The 24,483-nt window shown below is 37.4% G+C and overlaps 1 protein-coding gene across 2 annotated transcripts in view; it reads left to right on the forward strand.

Annotated features, from left to right (window-relative positions):
• LOC139978670 (uncharacterized) overlaps nucleotides 1-24,483 on the forward strand; it is a 56,713-nt gene that overhangs the window by 4,228 nt on the left and 28,002 nt on the right. The window contains exons 3-12 of one of the 2 annotated variants that reach the window (XM_071989077.1): nucleotides 306-474; nucleotides 928-1,061; nucleotides 2,787-3,155; nucleotides 5,462-5,599; nucleotides 5,993-6,319; nucleotides 6,754-7,038; nucleotides 7,404-7,532; nucleotides 8,683-8,832; nucleotides 9,946-10,042; nucleotides 10,967-11,513. The exons of the other annotated variant lie outside the window; for it this stretch is intronic. Of the exons in view, the coding sequence (XP_071845178.1) occupies nucleotides 306-474; nucleotides 928-1,061; nucleotides 2,787-3,155; nucleotides 5,462-5,599; nucleotides 5,993-6,319; nucleotides 6,754-7,038; nucleotides 7,404-7,532; nucleotides 8,683-8,832; nucleotides 9,946-10,028 (1,784 nt within the window). The 3' untranslated portion in view covers nucleotides 10,029-10,042; nucleotides 10,967-11,513. Of the gene's footprint in view, nucleotides 1-305; nucleotides 475-927; nucleotides 1,062-2,786; nucleotides 3,156-5,461; nucleotides 5,600-5,992; nucleotides 6,320-6,753; nucleotides 7,039-7,403; nucleotides 7,533-8,682; nucleotides 8,833-9,945; nucleotides 10,043-10,966; nucleotides 11,514-24,483 lie in introns of those variants that run through there. 2 annotated transcript variants of the gene reach the window in all.

A 24,483-nucleotide genomic window follows, 5' to 3' on the forward strand; every position in this document is an offset into this window, starting at 1 on the left:
AGAAATATTAAATAATGTAGTGCACATAAAAATGTAATTATGTGAATGGTTGCTTAATGCATTGCATGTTTGGAACGTGCTAAGTATTGATGAATTATAACGTTTCCGGTCATGTGTGTGGTAATGTGTAATGGTAATGTGTAGTGTGTAATGAAATGTTTTACTTATGACACACGGTAGATACTGTGACAATGTATTATAAAAAGCAAAAAAAGTCTTTCTATTTAATATAAAAATTTAAATTCGAATATGTAAGTTACATTTTCTGCCTCCCTTTCTCATCTCTCTCTCTTTCAACGCACCAGCTCTCAAATCGATTGCGTGTCGCTGCAACTTGTTAGCGGTGAGCCTTTGTGACGGCTCCGACAATACTTTAGTAATCATAATAACGACGAATCCAGTCGAAGATGTCATAGATCTAACTTTTGGAGTAGAGGGCAGGGCTGCCATTGAGTTCTCGACAGAAGGCGATTGGTAAGTTGTGTTTGTGATGATTTATCAACTGTAAAACGCTAACCTTCGGTACTTGTGATTCATTTTGCTATAAGTCGTGAAATGCGATATGCTTTATCAAGCTTACTATAAATTTACTCGGATTGCCTCGCTCTTCTCCAATCTATCTATATAGCTATTCCTAACGAAATAATAAAACAAACAGCAGATTTTGTGATTGATCATACTTGATTCTTCCCAAATTCCATGGACCCTCCTGATACTTCATTTTAAAGCGATCAGGCCTCGGTTTTAAGTTGCAATTTAACTTTTCGGAAATCCGTCACCTACTGGGTCTCGCTTCTGAGTTACTATGTGGAAATTTTCATAATTCGCATGTGTTCAACTCAGTATTGAAACTATCATCTGGACTATTCAATTACATGATAACATGCATATTATGAATGATGCTTTAATATTTCTCTGCTTAAACAGTTACTTCATAGTATGCACAGTCGTACAAACACGAATCTATGACTGTAATGACCTCGCCGGGGGTCCATATCACACGACGTTAATTTCTCTGGACAGACCACCTCGATGCATAGCATGTCACCAAGACGGTTCTGGTAAGCATATATTTTGGCCGGTCAGATATCGATCCCAGGACAGGTCAATTACTATAGGTTTCTAATGCCACCGTCACAATGGAGTGTGAACTCCAAACGCTGTTGATACCTATTTTGGGAATTTTCGCAAATACAAAGTAAGCTAGAACTTTATTTGCTTGCAAATACGCAGTATTGTAGTGCGCGCGGAGTGCTTGCAGTATTAGGAAGAACTTTTCTGTTGTTCATGGGTTTTTTTTTTTTTTGGGGGGGGGGGGTCGGACAACACATCATGGAGTATATTTATGTATAGGTACCTAGAAAGTGAGAGATCAGGGCAAGAATATGAATTAATATTAAATATGTATGCCTATGTGCCGCTTGAAATGTACGCATTTTCTCAGTTATGTGTGTTACTTAAATGACATTGGGTACATTCATTTGTGAGTGGAATGGATGGAAAGGGTATACATATTCATCACCAAAGTAAGCACTCCCAACCCATCCCACCCCCCCCCTCTTATCTCCTCCCCAACCCCCTTCTCGATACATTCTACTCCTCTATTTGCTTGCAATCAGATAATGAAATGGATTAATTCTTTACCAAGACAACATCTACCTAATTGCCACAAATCTTGGGCTGCATTCGTTCAACAAGCATGCATCAGAACAATTCTGTAATAAGTCTTGGAATGAACAGAATTTTAGTCACTGTGTGAAAGGAGTTGGGAGAGGGAGATCAATGTATAGGTGCTTTGAAATGCTCCTTCCCTTCTTGTGACCAAATCTTCAATGTAAATATCAATCTAACTCACAGCATCATGTGCGTTAGGACCCATATCATACATCTGAAAGTCATATTATACCATCTCCCATTAAGTGTGATATATCTGACCATTTTAGCATTTTTCTGGCATATTCAAAATATGTGACGACAGTTTTGCTTGAAACGGTGGTTTATTACACAATGGCAAATATTTTCAGCCAAAAATGAAGGTTTACGCGACTGTTCATCTGAACTGTACAATCTTTTGGTACTTGAACGCTTAACGTTCCACAGCGAGCAATTTGGACTAAGTATGGCTTATAATGTACAAGTTACGGTCGCAACTCCGTCTACAGTGGGACTCTGGATACAACCAGTAAGACATAAAATGCCAATGAATGAAACAGCGAATGCAATAGCGCAGCGCGCATTTCGTGTAAATATTGCGTTTCTATGACAACGCATAACAACTGAAAACAACAAGAGCAACCGATGCAATCTATTCAGGATGGACGAAATCGTGATTTACTGGCCCAAAAATGCAACCATGGCGTTTGAATGCGTTCAAAAGTGAGTGAATTAAATAGAAATGCAATTGTTTCGGATGAATATAAGTCGTACGGCCGAGTGCAAACAACGTTTATGAATGCAGCGACGAAATACTAATCATTGAAACAATATCCTTCAGCAACACTTGGCAGTGGATTGGAAAATTCAAATTATACCACGAAGAAATATTGACTTTAGATAACTACAAGTGGCACTGATGGAATTAGTGCCGAATAAACCATGACTATACATAAAGCGAATAAGGTACAGAGAGACGACGAACGAATTACATATGTTTGTGAAACTGATAGTCGTTTTAGGAGGTCCGAAGTCTTTGTCGAGACCGGTGTTGTGAGCCTTGTTTGTTTTAAATATTCATTTAATTATATATATGTTTGTGTGTGCGGTTTCTTTATTTTTTCTCATTACAGACGTTTACATATTTGTCTCATTTGACGGTCAAACATTTGTCCAACTATTACAGTGGGATGGCGTGTCAGGGAGTACAATAACAAAGTCTTCTATATCAGTATTTACGGAATCTGGTTCCTTGCCACCGCAGATTGCACGAGTTTATTCTGTCGATGTTGCAGATGACTACGTTTATTTCCTTATCGCTACCGAGACCGATAGCGATAATACACAATATGAATTATCCAGGTACCCGATAGGACCTTGGTTAGATGGTACACAATTTCAACGAAATGGCATACAAGAGTTGGAAACGGGAAACGACGGTGACCTCTCTGGGGGCGTAAATGGATTGTCTGTGTGTGGCTCAGCCTGTATAGCTGCCTGTGGTACGTTATCTATTATTGCTTAGAGTGGTGGTTTCTAATCTAGGGGTAATTTACGTCCGGGTGGGGGTAATGAGCAGATGTTTTGAAGGGGTGGGAGATAGACGGTTGGGGATGGGGTAAGGTCACTGCTTCTGACAGAAAAAAACTATGAACGTAGAAATTGGAGTGAGCGCCATTGATTATGACTGTTTGTATTTTGGTTTTTGAATTACGAAATATATATAAACTGCTATTGTGCGACTTTTGGCGAACGAAATACCATGCAAATAAGTGCAACCTTCCGATAGATTTCGTCCAAAGCACGGTGTTACTTGTGTGCCATGAAGTGTAGTGTACTGTGAACTTACTAAAAGTTAATACACTACTACAAGAGGAAACTAAATGAACCGTTTTTCCAACCATGTTAGAAATGGCCGTTTCATAATGATAGGAACAGGAAAGAGATATCCTTGTGGCTAGCAATGCCAAGAATGGTAGCGAACTACTGTGGTAGGCACGATCATTATGACAAATCCTTGGTAAATCATAAACTGGCAACAAATTGAACTTACGCTACCAACGAGCAAACTCGTTAAGATAAAGCCATGGGTCCATTTGTTTTGTCATTTCGAAATTCCAAGTATTAATTTCAAGTACCGGTTACGTTTGCGAAGTTTGCGTACCTGAAGTCGTGCTGACGACGTACTATTAATGTGTACGATCACGTTAGTTCCATCAATTCGTCACAAGAATATGTCCAAAGCCTAAATACAAGTAAGTGGTGTTAGATATAAATTAAATCAAATCAAGTCAGATGGCCGAAAGCTTCTACATAAATCTATTCTACCGGGTAGATTAGAAGCCGTGTATAAGAAGCCATGTTGATCATAAAAAACTTCTTAGTTAGTGACACGTTTTAAAGGTGAGTATAGCCATAAAGGTTTTATATGATTAGTTATCGTAGGCGGCGACATGTCACTATTGTGGAAACAGGAACATGCAATGACATAATTTCTGCTGATCTTGTTAAACAACTGACGTAGGCGGAGTTATTGGCACGTCGTCTGAATTTGTGTCTCTTTTTTTTTTTTAAAGAAGGTTCTCTTCTAAGAATCCTTACTGTTAAAGTCCCAATGCATGTTTGCTGATGAATTTCGGAAATTAAACTTCCGAAGTAAATTCAGTCTTTCTCATTCTAAATGAACTCTAGCCAGGTGGTTTTAATGGAGAAGAGCTGTCGCAATCGAAAGAAAGAAATTTATATTCTGTTGCCCTTTTGGCGCAAAATCACTGCGACTGTGTGTGTCAGCATGTTCATTACACAAATGTAAACGAAATAGTGTACACATGCGGCCCGATCAAGAATTTAATGAAGTCCTATCATCCACCTATTACAATTCCACGGAGGAAACGTCTGAGAACACCTGTTTATTCATTGCAATGGAAGGAAATGACACCATTTCGCAAGCTACATCGGTAATACCGAGAGAAAGTTATTATTCAAGAGAACGGATCTATGGCAGGCTAGCCACGAAAGTGAAAGAAGTCCTAGGCCTCACGGTTGTTACAAACAAAATAAAATGATTGGCGCATGATCTGTTGGGCGGGGCTTGCAAATTGTGATTGAAGTTTGCAAAATCAAAGGACTCATAAAAAATTGGCGAATTTTATTCAGTTCAAAATTTTTAACCACAGATAAATCAATTAAAAAATGAATATTGATATGAAAATTGCATAGAACGTTGTCATTTTCACTGAGAATTTAGTGCAGTAAGCTGGAAAAGGTCGAAGGTTAAATTTGGTAGACAAGTACTGAGAATTTAAGCAATGGAATGCAAAATCCATACCTTGCACATTATCGTTGTTCAGATGAATCATATAACGACGGACTGACGTCTCGATGTTAACGTTCTAATTCCAGGCTCAGTAACGCCGATGATATGCATTTACGTGTAACCGAGCTCCAATTTACAATGGAAGTGATACGATTCCTTAGAAGGTGGCGTACGTTTTGGTAGTATACCACCTTTTGTCGTAGCACATGTCCAAATATCGTTTATTGGATAGATGACTTTTGGGTTTCATAGATGTTCACAGAAATGAAACAAAGATGTGATATCGTGCATTCCACTCACAGCAACGATTGGACATTTAAAAGTCGCATGTGTGTATACCTTCAAAATACCGCTACCGTGTAACGCGTCAAATGCTATTAAAATATGGCAAAGATGAATTTCTGGGACTCTACAAAATCTACATCATGTTAATAAAATCTTTTCATTTTTTTGTCTCCTCCATGGCGATGTAAATATTTCTGTTACTATTAGTTCCCGCGGCATGCGGATGCAGTACAACTGCCCCTTTCTGTGGCTTCTGTTTCGACGATGCGGGCGGTGGTGCATGTCAATGCGAGAACTCCGCAGCACAGAACTGTGCTGATCCCGACCCTGAAGGCGAATGTCGGGGTAAGTATATAGTCCTAGCTATTGTTGAAGGATGACCTTTAGGCACAACGTTGACATCCTTCTTATTAACCAAGACCATTAAACTGAAGCATATTAATTAAAGTGGCTGGCCTACACAGTCTAACGCAAAATAGGAAACTGACACAGATTCAACACAAAATAAATCAGGATAATATTGGGGTTATAGGGACTCAGTAACATGTTTACAATAAGTTACAAACCGTCAGGGACGAATGTTGTTGTTCGTCATCTAAGGGTGTGTATATATATAAAATATAATATATACATATATATATATATACATATATATATATATATATATATATATATAGTTCACAAAGCTTTTGAGTTTCATTCTTCTTTATTTTTATCCTTCGTCTTTGAACAAAATAGACGTAATACCACGTATCGATGCCTGCTGCTTGGTTAAAAACCCTCTTGCACTGCGACGAAGTGGAGGTGATGTATGTGTGGTGGGTGTTACAACTGAAGAAGGAACCATCGATGTTGACAGAGCGGCGCGTACAGGACGATGGCTTAAACTCCCCATACATACTGTAAAGAGCAATACTGCCACGCCTCCTTATTATGAAGGTTTCTCTGCGGCGGTGCCACCGAAAGCAAGAGGGAGACGCTTCGGTGTTTTTCAAGCTCATTTTAATCCAGATGGTGCGAATCTAATGGAAGAGTGGATACCATGCATTGCAACCGAAAACAGTGGTATGTGTTATAATAATTTACGTTCAAGTTGCTATGTTGTTCCTGTAAAAATAAAGGAATGTATCATATATATATATATATATGCCAATGATTTCCCAGTCAATGAAATGGTCATATTTTTGTAGATGTTTGCGTGAGCTGTTATCCACCTTTATCCCTATCAGAACTAGGACTTGTTTGTCTCGATACTTTCGGGACTTTGACGATATTATTATAAACCACGACTACAATGGGGAGGGGGAAGGGCCAGTGGGGGAGGTGGGGAAAGGCCAATGCTAATCTAACCCATATATATATATATATATATATATATATATATATATATATATATAATACATGGCATTAAAGGTTTGTGATAAATTGTCAATAAGCAAAATTCATAAATTTGCCCTCAGTATCCGTTGTTATTTGTTTGTTTGTTTTCTTCCTTGAAGGGTTCGTCAACACACTTTATACATACACCATAAGTCCAGACCAAAGCGTATCCCTCGGAGCTGAGTTGATCGGCACACTTGTTAAATTTCAACCAACTCTCAGATGGCGTTGCACAACCTTCGACGCAAGTGGTAATCCAAACGCTCCTGTGCCAGTCCCATCATGCGATGGGCTGCTAGCCTGTCCATTGTCTGGTAGCGAACTATCCGATAGTATTTATGAAGTTTATCGTCCAGGGAGAGAGAAGCGGACATGGCATCCACTCTTTTATCTCTGTGTTAGAAGTAAGTTCCTACAAAATGTTGGTATGTTATGGTTTCTGATATTCTTATTGACCCCTTCCCAACACCAACCCCATTCCCTCCCTGGCCCTTTCCCACAAACCTTACGCCCGGGAGGATAAACAATGGCTGGATATTTGTCACCAAGGTGGATACGTCATATAAGCACAGCCGTTTTTCATACAGTTAAAGCCCACGACGTTTTAAGCTTCCGTGAGAACACAGCCAAGATCCGTCCATCTAGATAGTGCAACTCTGTAATGATTGATCAGGTCCACACATATTGTGTGCTCTAGATTTCTTGTCGTTTTTAGAGTTTCAATGTACACCAATACCACAAAACGCCCTCCTCATTTATATCCATACAGGTTGTAACCATGACCGTTTTGGTGCTGGCTGTGCTTTCCCTTGTCCAATGTGTGAAAACGGTGTTTGTGATGACGTCAACGGACTTTGTAATTGCTACCCAGGATTTACTGGAGATACATGCGAGGATGGTAAGACCCGCGTTTTCAAATTTGATAAAGCGTACACTGTTGTAATAACCAAACATTAGAATGCTGTCCTCTATTTTTATCCTTCGGGTATCTTTTAGCCAACCACTTGTTCCCAAAGAATAATAACCTTTTATAGTTAAGGTTTGTGCAGAAACCAAAAGTAACCGGTTCATAAAGAACTTTGCTGTAACATTATTGGAAATAAGTCCATCAGTTAAATGTTGCTTTCTATATGTGTTATATATAAATAACAAAAGTTCCTTCTTGCTAATTTTTTTAATAGGTTCGAAATACTAATTTCTTCATAAATGTGTAAGTTAACTACTTGAAACATGAACACGTGACTGATTATGCTGATTAGTTACAATCTTACTAATTGGAATTTAGAGGAACAATCGATGTAGGTTGTCAGACATAATTATATAATTGTAAGAAGTAATGTTTATCAATAAACCGTCAGTTGCCAACTATATTGCTGTATTAAAAGGAAAATTGTCTGACTATTTTAATCTTAGACTGTATTGATTGGTTACTGATTGATTGATAGAATGATTGAATAATTGATGAATTGTTTGATGGATAGCAGGATGAATTTATGGATTTATAGTTGGATGGATGTGTGGATGGTTGGATAAATTCACGGCTCGATTGATTGATTGATGGATGGATTACTTGAATGATCGATGAATTGAATGATATGTCACTTGATTCTTTGTGTTATCACTGGACAGATGGATGTCTTGATGGATTTACTGTGATTGAAAGTGCTTAATTGATTGACTAATTAATTGATGGATGGATGGATAAATTTCTGGATTCATTGACAGATGGGTGGCTTGAATGATTGACTGCGATTCATTTACTGCACTTTATTTATGATTGATTGAACGATCGATATGTTGCTTGATTGGTTGAAGGATTTAATTGATTGACAGATGGTTTGATTGATTTACTGCAGTTATTTGAATGCACTTGATTGATGGATGGATGTATGATTTGATTGATTGATTGACTGATGGATCGATTGATTGACTGACGAATTTGTTTGCTTCTTTGCTAATTGTTTTCTGTCTATGTTATCAAACCGTGTTCATCGTTGTGTTATTCATGACATTCAATATACCTTTCCTACTTTCTTCCTTCTATTTAGCTTGCGATGAAGGCGAAATCGGAAAAGATTGTTCATACGAGTGCAGTGATGTATTTCCAGGGAGTGATTGCAGTAACATTTTGATCTGTAAACCCGGCAAGGTCGGGTGTAAATGTTATCCAGGATTACAAGCTCCTGATTGCATTAAGCGTAAGTCTTAACATCTTATAAAGCAGAGACTGGAGCGCTGCAAACAAATGTGTCATTCCCCCTCCCCCAATGTGCCACCCCTCCCCCAATGTGTTTTAATAACCAAACATTAGAATGCTGTCCGCTATTTTTATCCTTCGAGTATCTTTTAGCCAACCACTTGTTCCCAAAGAATAATAACCTTTTATAGTTTAGGTTTGTTCAAACAAATGTGTCATTCCCCCTCGACCAATGTGCCACCCCCTCCCCCAATGTGTTCCCCCCACCCCCCACACGAAACGTATACCAGTACTATATCGTTGGGGATTTTTCTTCCTTTCTTAGAGGGTAACATAATATTTTAGATTTATAGAAAATGCAAGGCGCATTACAATAATTTCCTTGTCAACGATAACCTGTCAAACATAGAAACAGTCCTTCCCCATGGCAGCAGCTAAACAGCGCCCTGACAGTTGATCTCACAGGTCCCCGGCTTTACACCTGGGTGAAGAGAGGCAATGGAGATAAAGTGCGTCGCCCAAGGACACAACGTAATGATCTGGCCAGGACTCGAACCTGCAAACCTTAGATCACAAATCGACTGCGTCAACCACTTTACCGCAACACTCCCTCAAATATCGCCTTCATACGACTCCTCCTTCACCATCATATGATTTTTTCCTGATGTATATTAATGATAATACATTGCAAGAGGTTGAAACCAAATCATGAAAGACATCGTTGTATAATAATGCTAGGTACGCAGACAAATTCGATCGACATTATATCTGTCATAATTTTTTTTTTGTACAACATAACGATTCGCTTAAATGGTATATGCGTCTGAACCAACTTGTACCCAAAATTCTCGGTCGTTATAAGTATCACAATACACCTATTATGAAAAGAAGGGTGGGATGTACGAAAAACACTACCATCCCAAATAACAAAATAAGTGCAGTCTAATACCGATACTGTTTGCTTTTATGGGTATTTATTATTGGTATTTATTTCTTTTTACATCAAACAAGGATATGTTGTACATTGTGAAACAGTGTTACTCTACAGAACTGTAAATAGAAACACTACAGATAACAGAGTTTTCAACCTTGTTTCATATCGTTTTCCTTTCAGCTTGTGACGCAGGATTTTGGGGTTCTAATTGCCAGAGAACGTGTACTGCTCCTTGCAATCCCCGCACGGGGATGTCAATGTAGTCGCCATCTTCAGGGTAAGACTTCTACATTTTGTTTCGCATACATGGTTGTTTTCGACAGATCAAGTGCGATGTCCACTTCGACAGTGTATGCATGGATACTATGATCCCCTGCATCACTGCTACGTCACTGGTCATGAATCCCATCTAGATCGTGTTAAGGATATGTACGTCAATGACGTCACATCGCTGGTGACAGACTACGGATCAGTGATGCAGCAGGACTACGTCTATATCAATCTTGTATTATTAGATTGGTAGAAACAAATTGGGAGACAGAAGGTTTAACCGTTATTATTGGTCTATATATGTCATAAAGAACTTACCTAAACGACTAATAATGTAAATTCCACGTGGGAGGAAACACAGGTTTCATGTTCTTTAGACACACGGCTTGCATACTTGAGCAAGTCTAAATATGACATCATCGAGCCACACGTGCGTCACTTTCGAAAGTTTGAAGCTGTTCACATGACCTAATGATGGATTAGATTTTATTGCCAATATTGTAGAGAGCCAAATGCTTGAGGTCCAATAGTGGCATTTTGACATCAAAGGTTTACAAAGCTGCTAAAACACGATGATTTAAAAGCTAGGCTTTGTCATCTCTGGATAAGATGAAGATTATTATCTGTTTTTCTGGTAAGTTGTTCATCGCTGAGATTTCTACCATATTAATTAAATATGAGAGTAGGATTTGTTAATTTAAACAATTTGATCTTAATATCTCACGAATGGGATATTAGTTAATATACAATGAATATATAATTGAAATCGTTAGATTATATTGTTGGGCTATACGTTCCACAAGTCGATACCTTTATGACAAGGCTGAATTTGCTTGTTTGCTCAATATTCTTGTTATGTACTCTTTCACCAACTTTTTCTTTCTCTCTTCCTCTCTCCTCCCCACCCCACCCCCTTCTCTCTCTGTATCAGAGCGAGGACGGTTAAAAAGACGTACGAAACAGGAAAAGAAGAAAGACAACGACTATGACTGGCGATTCAACCAAATCGTCAGATTTTAATTTTGATATTTTGTATTCTATTTGATTGGTGACTAATTGATGATGGTCCAAATTGTATCGGTTTTTTTGTTATGCAAATCTGATCAAACGATTTTCTTCATTTAATTCAATAAATTCAATTCGGTTTCTTGGTTTTTTATTGTTTTTATCGTTCTTTGGTTCTTGCTTATAGGAATAATATGTTTTGCATTTACAACGTCTTGTCTATTTACAGTTTTACCTAATTATTACTTACGATGTAATAATTACGTATTAACATAACGGATAGCAATTCTTTACAAAGACCTGGCAGATTTTGGAAGAATAGCTTTATTTCGCAACTCTATGCCTCCTTTAAGGCATGCAATTGACGACAAAGCATAACAATGCATTAACAGTTTATTATTTGAAACAAGCATTTATATTTTGGTGGCTGGTTTTATTCTTATATTGACAATAATCATACGAGCAGCAATGAATTAATTCTCATTTGTTTATTTTCTTTTCCACTTGCCTTCATTATGTGAACGATATTTATAACTTGCCCCTTTGCGGCCCTCACAAAGAAAAACATTTGACTTAACTAACAATAACATTTTTTCCACGTTTAAGTAATACATTACTAAAGGTATCCCCTGATGGCTGGCTGAAATGAAATTTGTCTGCATCTGAACTTCAACACTGCATCCTCATAGTATTAGTGTGACGAACATGTAGTTTCTTCGAATTTCATAACACTTTCTGAATGAATCTGCATGGCAGCAGCAAAGTCAATAATTTTATTTGGACAATTGAGCTGAAAGTGCATTGGTTTCAATCACACAAATACACACACCCACGCACACCCATGTTTGTGTTTCATTCAGACCGAGGACCCCATTGTATTTTCCATTGTTCAAATCCACGTAATTTTAACAATACCCCATACAATAGAATTCTTCCGAGGACGTGGTGATTCTTTAGAAATCACAACCGAGGACCTGAAATTCTTTTGTTCAAGTCCTCGGTCAGATAGCAAAACAAACGCATACACCCCAACACCCAGACGCAAACACACACATGTATATATATATATATATATATATATATATATATATATATATATATATATATATATATATAAATACCAAAGTGATTCTATTGGCGTGTGAATGCGTATATACTAAATTTGTATACCTGTCTTTGAGGGCGTATCACCCAAGTGTTATGATTGTACAGAGTGAACCCCTGGTGCTTTTTGGATGTGACAATTTACACAGAATTACCACATTCTATAGGCAAGCCAAGCCGTAGATAAGAAAGAATGTGTAGTAAATAAATCCAGATCAACACACCAGAACATTCACCCATCAGGCCAAGGTCGGAATCGATCCCCGGAGTCCGTACTACTCGACCAAAGTGATTCTATTGGCTTGTGAACGCGTATATACTGGATTTGTATAACTGTTATTGAGGGCGTATCACCCAAGTGTTATGATTGTACAGAGTGCATCCCTGGTGCTTTCTGGATATGACAATTTACACAGAATTACCACATTCTATAGGCAAGCCAAGCCGTAGATAAGAAAGAATGTGTAGTAAATAAATCCAGATCAACACACCAGAACATTCACCCATCAGGCCAAGGTCGGAATCGATCCCCGGAGTCCGTACTACTCGACCAAAGTGATTCTAATGGCTTGTGAACGCGTATATACTGGATTTGTATAACTGTTATTGAGGGCGTATCACCCAAGTGTTATGATTGTACAGAGTGCACCCCTGGTGCTTTCTGGATATGACAATTTACACAGAATTACCACTTTTTCTAGGCAAACCAAGCCGTAAATAAGAAATGAATGTGTAGCAAGTGGTACGACAGATGTATAGTAAAACAAATTCAGATCAACACACCACACAACTAACACATCACGACCGGTTTCGCCCTTTTCAGACTCATCAGGCTAAGTTAGGAATAGATCCACTGACCTTGTTTCACGTACCACTCGACCGCAGTGATTCTACTGGTGTGTCAATGCGTATTAACTGGATTCGCATAACTGTCAATGAGGGGTAATAATGCAGATATTTCATGACTTGTGTATTTAGTTTGACGGACAACTACCCGAGTGACATCACATACCATCTACTGTGATCCATTCCAGGCGAGAATTGAGAATTTAACCAGTCAAAAATAAGAATCATTCAATCAGCGTTATGTCGAGTTGGGAACAAGGATATGAGATGAGGTTTCCAACATACAGTGGGGATTTATATATTACTCCAATACTTTAGTCTATCTTTTGAAATATTTTGCAACCAGAATACCTCTTTAAAGGGGGAGGGGGCACATACCCAACCATCAAAGACGATCCTCCTGATAGAGATTAGAGAGATGGAGAGGGCACAGAAATCGAGAACCCATTTGACAAGCCAACGACTAATGAGGACACAGAGAAGCCAACGGCTTATGAAGCTCAGGAAAGTAAATCGAGACCTGCGAATACTGGGGTATTAGCAAAATATGAAGACGAGGAATGTATAGTGACCTGAAAGAGAGTAGTCAGCACCCTCCTGTAAACAAAACGGACCTGAAAGAGAGAAGTCGGCAGTCTTCTGTAAAGAAAACAGACCAGTACCGTGATATGAACAGACCTAGGACCGAGTCAACAGTTATGGAAAGTAATGCTAACCTGACTAAAGTTCAGCCGAGAAAGGAGAGCAAAGAAAATCATCAAGTCGACGCAAAGATAAAGCGAACCCTGTCATCGAATGACGGAGCAGACTGGATAGTCGTAAAGAAAAAATATAGAAGCCAGCAACAGAGGAAGAACATCCCCAGGACCAACGTCACAACCACCAGGCGATATCATACTGATAATTTTTCTCTCCCTCATAAAAAATGGAGAATTACAAACTTGTTGAAAAACATCGCGACATTAAACGGGGCGGTGGAGTCTGTCTATTTGTACATAAAGATATAAGTTTTATTTGTACACCCGACCTATCAATTTTGATACTTCTATAGAATCTCTCTTAACAGAGGCTACTAACATAAATTCAAAGGATAAATTTCTTATCGGCATAGTCTACAGACCACCTAATGGTTCTTTAGATGAGTTTTATGTTAATCTTGAAGTTATTTTCAATATAATTTCGAATAAGAACTGTAATGGGTGATTATATTATTGATTTATCGAATGCAATCAAATCAACTACATATTTAAATATTCTCTATTCGAACGGACTCGTCCCTACAATAACTGTTCCAATTCGTATTAGTAGTATAACTGCAAGCCTGATAGATAACATCATTACAACCGATGACTCTACGATTACTTCAGCAGTTCTCATCACTGATATAAGTGACCATTTTCCGATATTTCTAAAAGTGATATGTGTACTCCTTTTTATAAATATGATATATTTATACTGGTTTCAATAAAAAATAAAAATAAATAAAAAAAAATAAATAAAAAAACCCACATCTAACAACATGCATCTATATACGTAATTACAATATTAACAACATAAAGCGTTTTACTTCTGAAATAAGTGACACATCTTGGGATAATGTTTTAAACGAAAATGGTGGTAATTCTGCTCATAATACCTTTTTTAAATTATCTCAGTTCAACTTATAATAATTGTTTTCCTATTCGCCAAATCAATCAAAAACAGCTTCGTAGAAAGAAACACCGCTGGATTACGAATGGTACTATGACTTCCATAAAAAGGAAGCACAAACTTTACAGACGTCAGTTAAAGTCTCCTACAGTTACGAACAAGTCTATGTATACAACGTATCGCAATAAGCTTAACCAAGTAATTAGACTTTTGAAAAAGCTCTATTTTGACAATAACTTAATGAGAGCAGAAATAATACAAACCATACACGGCGTACTATAAATAAAATATTGCACAATAACCGTAAAGAATCATAAGGTTAAGGTTAAGGTGGTAACACTTGGTAAAGCGCATAGCGCGGTAAAGCGCGGAGTAAGCGCTTGGTAAAGCGCGGAGTGTATAGCCTAGTGGTTAACGCCGGCGTCTCCCAGTCATGAGATCCCCGGTTCGATTCCCCGCCGACAGCAATGTGTGTCGTCTGGCAAGGGTGTTGTTCAATAACAACTTCCTGACATGGACGTTAAATGGATGTGTGCCGAGAGATTGGCTTCGGTCAGCTTGCGAGTCTACAAGCCTCCATGGCTTCTTTCGCGAGTTCCTGCTTGCGGGAAGATCACATATACATACATACATACATACATACATACATACATACATACATACATACATACATACATACATACATACATACATACATACATACATACATACATACATACATACATATTACTGTTAAAACACTCAATGGCGCTGAACAACAATACAATTATAAAAACGATTTCTTAAATAAGTGAGTCTTAAAAGCAACTTTAAAAGTTCTGATGGTCTTCGAATTTTTTGTGTCGACGGGGAGTACGTTCCAAAGTCCGGTGCCAGCGACGCTGAAAGAGCGGCCTGCGAAACATTTGCGGCGTGTGAAAGGAATCATATCCTGCTGTTTTCAAAGATTGTGACCAAGAAACCAGTGATGAAAATATCATTGCGAATAACTTCAACAATTTCTATATAAATCTTGGACCGTCGCTTGCTAGTAAAATATATAACAAAGGTAAATCACATAAAACCATCCATGATAACAATAGTCATTCAATATTCACATTCCCAGTCACAGAAGTAGAACTAATTAAAATCGCAACTTCCAACTTGAAACCCAACAAAGCAGCAGGATATGATGATTTCAAACCTGGAATTATAAAAAAAAGGTTATTCCTTTTATTGCTACGCCTTTGACCCATATATGTAATTTATCATTTAACACGTATTCCTAGATAACACGTATTCCTATAGATAAACTTAAAATGGCAAAGGTTATACAAATCTCTAAAAAAGGAGATTCAAATGTATATGAGAATTATCGACCGATTTCATTGCTTTCCTGTTTTTCTAAAATCATAGAACGACTTATGTTCAATCGCATATTTAATTTTCTTAACCAATATAATTTTTTTTGTAAAGAACAGTACTGCTTTCGACCCAAACATTCTACTGAACTGGCTTCGGCTTCGGCAGACGCAGTTAACAGTTTACATACTAGTCTTAATAATGGCAAAAATTGCATAGGTGTATTCCTCGACCTTTCGAAGGCATTTGACACGATCGATCATACCATCCTCATCAATAAATTATTTTCATACGGCATTAGAGGAACTACTCTCAACTGGCTTGAAAGCTATATTTCGAACAGATATCAGTATACCTTGTATAACAATTCTAGATCCGATCTTGATAAAATTCGTTGCGGCGTTCCACAGGGTTCAGTCTTAGTTCCTTTGTTATTTATTCTATATATTAACGATATTTGTCATGTCTCCAAACTAGCCAAAATCATTCTCTTTGCTGATGAAACCAGTATTTTCTTCGAGAGAGACGACATATTCACATTATCTTCCAACGTGTCAATTGAATTAAATAAATTTTGTAATTTGTTTTCAGCCAATAAATTATCACTAAATGTACAAAAAAAAAATTACATTGTCTTTAATACTCGTAATAACTTATTTGGAATAAAGACGGACGGGAAAATAATAAAGCAATTTTCTACTACTAAAAGTTTTTAGGTGTAAATATTAATTGTAAACTTAGCTGGCGCAACCATAATTCAACTATATGCAGTATAATTGCACGAAATGTTGGCATATTATCTAAGTTGAAATATTATCTATCGGAAAACATACTCAGAACACCATACCAGACTCTAATTGTCCCGCATCTCACTTATTGTTCCATTATTTGGTCTGATACATACAACACCAACCTTAACAATCTTATAATACTCCAAAAGGCAGCCATTCGCCACATAACACACTCAGCCCCACGTGAGCACACCAGTCCCCTATTTAAGAAACTCAACTTACTAAAATTGCACGATCTCATTAAAGTTAAGCTTGCATTATTTGCCTACAAGACCTGAAATGGATTACTACCAGCTGCCTTTGACTATTTTATAACCAGTAACAGAGATGTACATAATCATAACACGAGGCATGCTAATCATGCCCACTATAATCTCTACAATACCATCATTGGAACTTTAAGCCTACAAAACCGTGCAACAAAAACATGGAATCTTCTAACGAACGATTTAAAGAATAAAAAGTCAGTCACATCCTTTAAGAAGTGGTTTTGTAAGGAAATAATAGCTAGTTACTGACAACTACCAAATTATACCTGTATGTAATTACTATATATATATATATATATTGAACATTTAATTTGTATTTATATTTATGTATATGTATTTATACATATATATTTTTTTTTCTCTCTTTTTCTTCAGGGAGCCTTCCACATTGTTAAGCTTTTAAGCTTTATGTAAGACTTCCCTCCACTTTGTACCTTTGTGGCAAAACAAATAAATAACACGGAAAAGGACACGCATTTAAGTTATCGTAAGCACAGTCCTTGGATGTTTACGTCTTGCTTACGGTCACCTTAAACATCGGAAACCCGTACATTTTGGAACAACGCGTTTACGATGTGATTACGCATCCGTAAACATTGTAAACACGGAACAACCGATTTCCGTTACGTTTATGACAACTTACATATCGGAAGTTAATAATTACTTTCGTATTTATTAAAACTTATTTCTTCTCCTCGTTTACGTTGACCTTAAGCTCGCTACGAAGAAATTTACGACAGGATTACGATTATCTTACACATCGGAAACTCGTAGCATAGATACAACGCGTTTACAACAAACTTACGCCAAACTTAAGCATGACGTTAACGTTGATTGTACCATGAAATAAAACACTGGACACCATTCTCATGTCAATCTTACCGATAATGATATTACCCTGTGACTGCATTTTATGAACACAATTTCAACATTTACGTTGGCTGAAACGAGTGCAGTTAAAAATTTACTGTATATTTTACAATTAACTTACAAATACTCAAATACGTTCATTTCAGCGTTTAGGCTACGTAATGATTACGAAATCCTTAAACGTCAAGTATACATGGACTTGTCATGCTAAATACTATTTATACGAAGATGACATTATACTGTGTTTGTTCGTATTAAACATATATGAATATTTTCGTTCACCTCAGTGAAACAGGAACAGTAGGCTACGGCATGTTTAGGATATACACGTCGGAAATTCCGAAGCATGCACACCACGGGATTACAGCATGATTACACCAACTTACGCATTGCGTTTACGTTGAATGTATTCTCCATTGAATTCGGAATTTACGGGAAGATTACGATTCACTTACGCGTCGGAAATTCTAGAGCATACAAACACCACGAGTGTCAGTACAGCATGATTACATCAACTTGCACACTTCGCTTACGTTGACTCAACAAAGATTCGGAATTTAAGAGATGATTAATATTAACTTAAACGTCGGAAATTTCAAATAATACACAGACCGTGTTTACGGTATGATTCCAACGCCCATATACGTCACATTTAATTTGTACCCACGGGTAATTTTTACCGAGACAATCAGCTGCCTATTGTTCATTATATGTTCATCTGTAATTATAGCAAGCAAAAGTACTTGGCATGCTAGAAGTTTTCAAAAAGAGAGGTTTTAACTCTTCAAATTGTTCTCATGACATTCTAGTAAATGGACACACAAAATGACTGTATGTCCAGTGAGATAAATTTCCTTCAGGGTGGTAATAAAAAAAAGTTAAAGGATTTGACCAACTGAGGTGACCATATTTGAATATCTGACATTTTTCTAATACAGCATATTTCTTTTAACGTGAATGTGCATGGCCTGCACATACATACTATCACGTGTACCTCACAATGTATTTCTCATACTTTGTTCAGTTATAACATATACATATATGCAGCCGTCAAACCAACAAAACTCCTCAAGCTAATTCTATGAAAGTATCAGCAAATTTCCTCGTTGTTGCTCATTTTGGTTAGTTACGTAATTCACGTTGCGGGCCCTCATAATACCTAAACAAACAGCACGCCCTCACAAGGAAGTTTGGCGCTCTGGCATATACAGTTCACAGATACAGTCACAGATACAGACATATGTACGATTAACATATTTACATAGACAACATAATGTACTGCACGCAGCCGCGTACACTACACATATTCATATTGGTTAACATGCATATGTGTGACTGTAACTTTATTGTGCCCACGCTTAGGGGAATTGTGCCCACGCTTGGGAAAGTATGTAGTCTTCACAGAAACTGTTTGAAAATTAAGCGATTTAGAAGGCATTAAAACCCAATACAAACGAGTAGACTCTTTAGGAACTGCACCATTTAAGAAGCCTATATATTACATACTTTCTTGAATCCTCTTTCCGACATCCCTCCCCCGCGCCTCTTCATTTATTTTTCGAAGGTGTTGCATACGGGAGAAGTTTTGGTCTCCAGTTAGGTTCAAACCTTGTTATATGCAACTACACTAGGCTATGTCGAAGGCAAAAAGTATGATGTATTGGCCTCATATATGCTACATATTAAAATATGGTCACCTTTGGTTAAAATTCTTTAACTGTTTTATTACCACCTTGGAGGAACTTTACCTCACTGGGACATTCAGTCATCTTGTTGTGTGTGTTTATAATGTCAGAGAACAATATGGAGAGTGAACACCTTCAGGAAAGGACTTTTTTGAAAACTTCCAGCAATTATAGCATGCCGTAATTTGGGGCCATTACAGACTACTTTTAAGGAGTACACGTGTTTGAACTCGAAGCCCCTCACCCCACACTCAATTTCCCCTCCATAAATCTATTACACCTGATTGACTCTGCGATCAATTACATATATAGTCTGTGATACCTATACTTACTTTTAATTTAACATATTATATGTTGATTACATATATCAACTGAAAATTATAGTGGGGGATCATAACGAGGAAGAAACTGTACCCATCAGCTAAGTTTAAAATTGTGTATATACGCTTAGGAGAACAAGCTTAGGTTGGTAGCGCATTAGTTTTAGATTTTACGGGCCTTTATAGTAGAAATTAATACTACGTGCGACGAAGACTAGTCTTGTACCCACGCTTATATAGAAATTCTGCCCAAGCTTGGCAAAGTATGACAAGTAAATCGCAAATCCAACACATATATACCGGTGCTATGGCAAAGTGGCGGATAAAGGCGGTGGCGTTTGGAAGCAATGCGGGATTCTCCCACATTTGTGGTCGCTTAAGCGTCGTGAAAATAACTGCTGATTATTATTACTATTATTACATTTAAAAAAATGTAGTATCAGTTTGAAAGATTATTGAGCTTTCAAGGTTTATATTACTTGAGTATTCACAAATTCCAATCTCCAGTCCACAATCACCAGTATTCTTCCAATGCCCGCCCCGCCCCTTCTTGTTCACGTCTTCTTCACTCATTATCGATTCATGGACAGAACTTGATGGTAATTTCTAATAAAATCCTCCTCAGTTGCATCCTATATGTAAACTGACTGAATGTTCCTTTGTTTGCACATACGTCGACAATGATTTTTAACGAGGATAAACTGTGCGCATGCTTACAACTATAAATTTTGCCCTCGCTTGAGAAAATAAGCCTTATGCAAAATTAGGCATATCTACGTGTGGTGTTTGCCAAATTCACGCACCTACAATAATATGCAAATATATAATAGCTAAGATTGTCCTGTGTCAGTTATATAATTTCATTTAAGAAATGCATACCTGAGACATGGAAGTATTATCCTGTCAGGGTAATACATTCATGCTTGAGACCCATGCAAGTCTTTAATAAACAGAATAGCAAGTCCCAAACAAGTCCCAAACAAATATATATATATATATATATATATATATATATATATATATATATATATATATATATATATATATATATATATATATATATATATATATATATATATAAATATATATATATACATATACATATAAATATAAATATATATATATATAAAATGTGTATTGGAAAATGAAAACACAAACCATTTAGAAGCAGCGACAGTTGGAACTACCGCGGCAGTATGCACAGAAAGAAAGCTCGGTGCAAACATTTGAAGAAAGAAATAAAGGCACTCAGAGGACTGCTGGCTGAGAAGTAACAACTTCTTTCGAAAAAAAAAAACGAAAACGAAGTTCTCTGTGCCACTGGATTGTTCGGTACGTAACACTAGGCCAAGACTTATTAAAGTAATTTTTCAATCACTAAAGGTCGCCGTTATATAAACCCTAGACCTGTACACTGGCATTCGTTCCTTTTAAAACGATAAATTAAAAAGAATTAAAATATGACAGTGAGAGAAATAATACAATAATCTCCTTTTAGATATCTGTAAAATGTTTCATCCACAATTTGCCAGGGTATACTGTTATTGATACGTTCACGTTCTAGCCTTGTGATTGTGAACGTCACCCGACCACGTACCCCTTCCTCCCCAACCCATAAAAAATCTGCTTTTGTAAACCGTTGAAACATATAGACCTACTGCAAGTTAAAACTTCTTATACTGACAGTTGGAGCTAGTACATTTTCCAACAAAAGTGAACCATGCCAACTGATCTTTATATATTTCTAATTCATATTTATTTATGTGTCTTTGTTTACAGAAACTTCAGTGTAGATTGAGTGCAATGAAGAACATAGACTGGTCAGAGGAGAGAAAAGACAGACTGAGTACAGTGGTGTCAACCGATTTTATGGCATCCGAGGAATCTGACATGGAGGGCGAACGAGCTAGGGTACCGTAGTGCAGGACTTCACTTGGGAGTCGGAAAGATTGAACATATACAAAATGAGGCTGGACTCATTCTATAAGGACGTTCTCCTTAGCGAAAAGTCCAGCACCGTCAGAAAAGGAGACGTATCTTCAAAATACGTACCGACTGACTCCCCAACTTGGGCTGTTAATTAGGCTGAAGAATAATTATGAAGGTATGACCCCCCCCCCTCCAAATGGCGAAAATGTTCATTGTTTGATGTGCCGGGTTAAGATTGTGGGAGGCCCGTGGCAAACAGTTTATTGGAGCCCCCATAGAGACACATTGGTGCCGGATGTATAGCTCACAAAAGACATCTATTTGCCCACGGTGGTATACGTAGATTAAACATCACATAAAAACCATCATTGATCAACTGTAAGGACTGCATATCGAAGTCCATTTCGTTCGACTTCTTTGAATTTTTTGTACCATATACAACGTAGAATATTGTGACGTTATAACAATATTTCTTTGACATTTTTACCCAACGTTTAAAGGAGGCACGTACTCGTGCCCCTGTTGCACGTGGATGATCCTGTCTTGAGCGTTTGTTAATTAATGAGGCACCAGGACCACACAGCAAACGCCGTTGTTTCGGATACAAACAAGTTGCAGTGGACGACTTTAAAGAAGAGTTTTCTCTAATTTAATATTTGGTGTAATTATATACCTTTAAAACGAAATCCTGTCTGAGATAAATGCAGCACTTAAGAAAAGGATGAAAGAATATGCCCATAATAATAGATGTCAGATTAATTATTATTTTCTTGTAAGTCTTTCGCTGTTAATGGAAGCCTTTTGTTAAATTTCCCTTCACAGCTAATATATTCCATCAAGGGGTTAAATGTTTAAGGATTCAGTTATCCTTAAAATATTTTCAGGAAACAAAAGCCAAGAAAAAAGCACGATTCTATTAATTGTTAATGAATCATTTAGTTAATCTTATTTTAAAATAAGACATAGAGCGTAGGCCTAATAACTTGTCATCGAAATGTTGTTGTACTTGTACGTTTGTCTTTCATTCTTCGTGCATGGTTAATTCCAGATTTTCAGGTTAAAGAAGTTAGAGATCTTGTTTGGGCTGTCATTGAATTTTATTTCAAAATATATATGTTAATTACAAATAAAATTTAAAGCAGCAACAAAATATTAAGCGTGCTACGAAATGAGGCAGGAAATGGTGTTCTGTGTCAAGTTCGTTTCACATAAAAGAGGCTGGTACCGTTTCCGGGCCTGGGTGGGGGGGGGGGGTCGAGGGGCCGATAACCATTATGGAAGAAGTGCCTAGGCGTTTATATGATCTGAGGATAAACACACCGAATTTTAAACATGAATTTTTTTTCGTCCAGTTTTAACCGCTGATATGTTAAGTTACTCCAAGTGGGTAGCTGGTTTTCAGAGGTTTTGATTTGCAAACTAGTAACTAAAAATAGAAACATCCCATATTTACTTAGTTTTTCCTTCTTTCACCTGGCATTAAAATCGTTGCATGTGTATATAATTGCCACAATTTCAATCAAATGTAATATTTGATAGAGGTGGTCCGTGTATTTCTCAGCCTAATCAAGCCGATTAAGACTCCCTAAACGTGGCGAATAAGCCCAGCCCCTGTATTGGTCGTAAGTAATGTGTTTACGATGACCACATTTCTCCGTATATATTGGTGTAATCATGGCGTTAACGATGATCCATGCGAGAAGTTTACTGCTGGATTCAAACGTAAAACCCCAGATTAACGGTCATGTTTAAGGTAGCGAATCTGTTGTATTTGTGACCGGAAACGTAAAGATTACCCTTCCCTACCCTTCCGTATGTGGATGACACTTGGCGTTTACGGTCACCGCGAACGCGGAATATAAGTCAATGCGAACGCGGAAAACTCACGCATTTAAGGTGGGTCGTAAGCTAACCTTAATCACTAGTTTCAGGAATGGAAACGTAACGGAAACAGGCATGGAACGCGGGATTTATGTCGCAATTACAGACCGAAAACGGCGATTTAATCGCGTGTTTTTTTCCCGTGTAAATTCTCGGGGGAAATAATTGTCATTGTTTACGTAGCGTATCAGAACCACGGGGAGTAGTTGTATTGCGCCACCTTCCATGAAAATCTCGCGACTGTTGTAATTATAGTTTCATGACACCATCAAAATGAAAATCTGCAGAGCAATAGGCTACTATATATCAACGCTGCAGAAGCTCAGCTAAGCTTCTATTTGAGAAATTGGTTTTGATTGACAACATCTCTGAGCAGTTTATCCATTTGTTTTTGCGAAAAAATATTAAACAAAGGCGGGATAACGGTGTTATTTCATTTGCTCCCATCTCGTTTTTTCCTTGCCTTATGCACCTTCTTTAGCAGACATAGTTTGTTATAATGTTAGAAAGTTGTAACCATTTGTTTAATAAAAAATATTTAAAAAATGCATGTTTTGTTATTTTAGCGCCATCAGTTAATTGATCTAGCATTTTCCCATGATGTATCATTGCAAACGCCTAATGATCTCACTGAACCATCAAATGTAACGTTCCATTCCCTGAAAGGTGTATTACCAGAAATCTCACACAAAATGAATCAAAAGTAGGTATTCACACATCCATGTCTTACATATATATATATTATAATCATTTTTTC

This window comes from Apostichopus japonicus, chromosome 2 (genome assembly GCF_037975245.1).
Source record: "Apostichopus japonicus isolate 1M-3 chromosome 2, ASM3797524v1, whole genome shotgun sequence".
Taxonomy (NCBI): Eukaryota; Metazoa; Echinodermata; class Holothuroidea; order Aspidochirotida; family Stichopodidae; genus Apostichopus; species Apostichopus japonicus.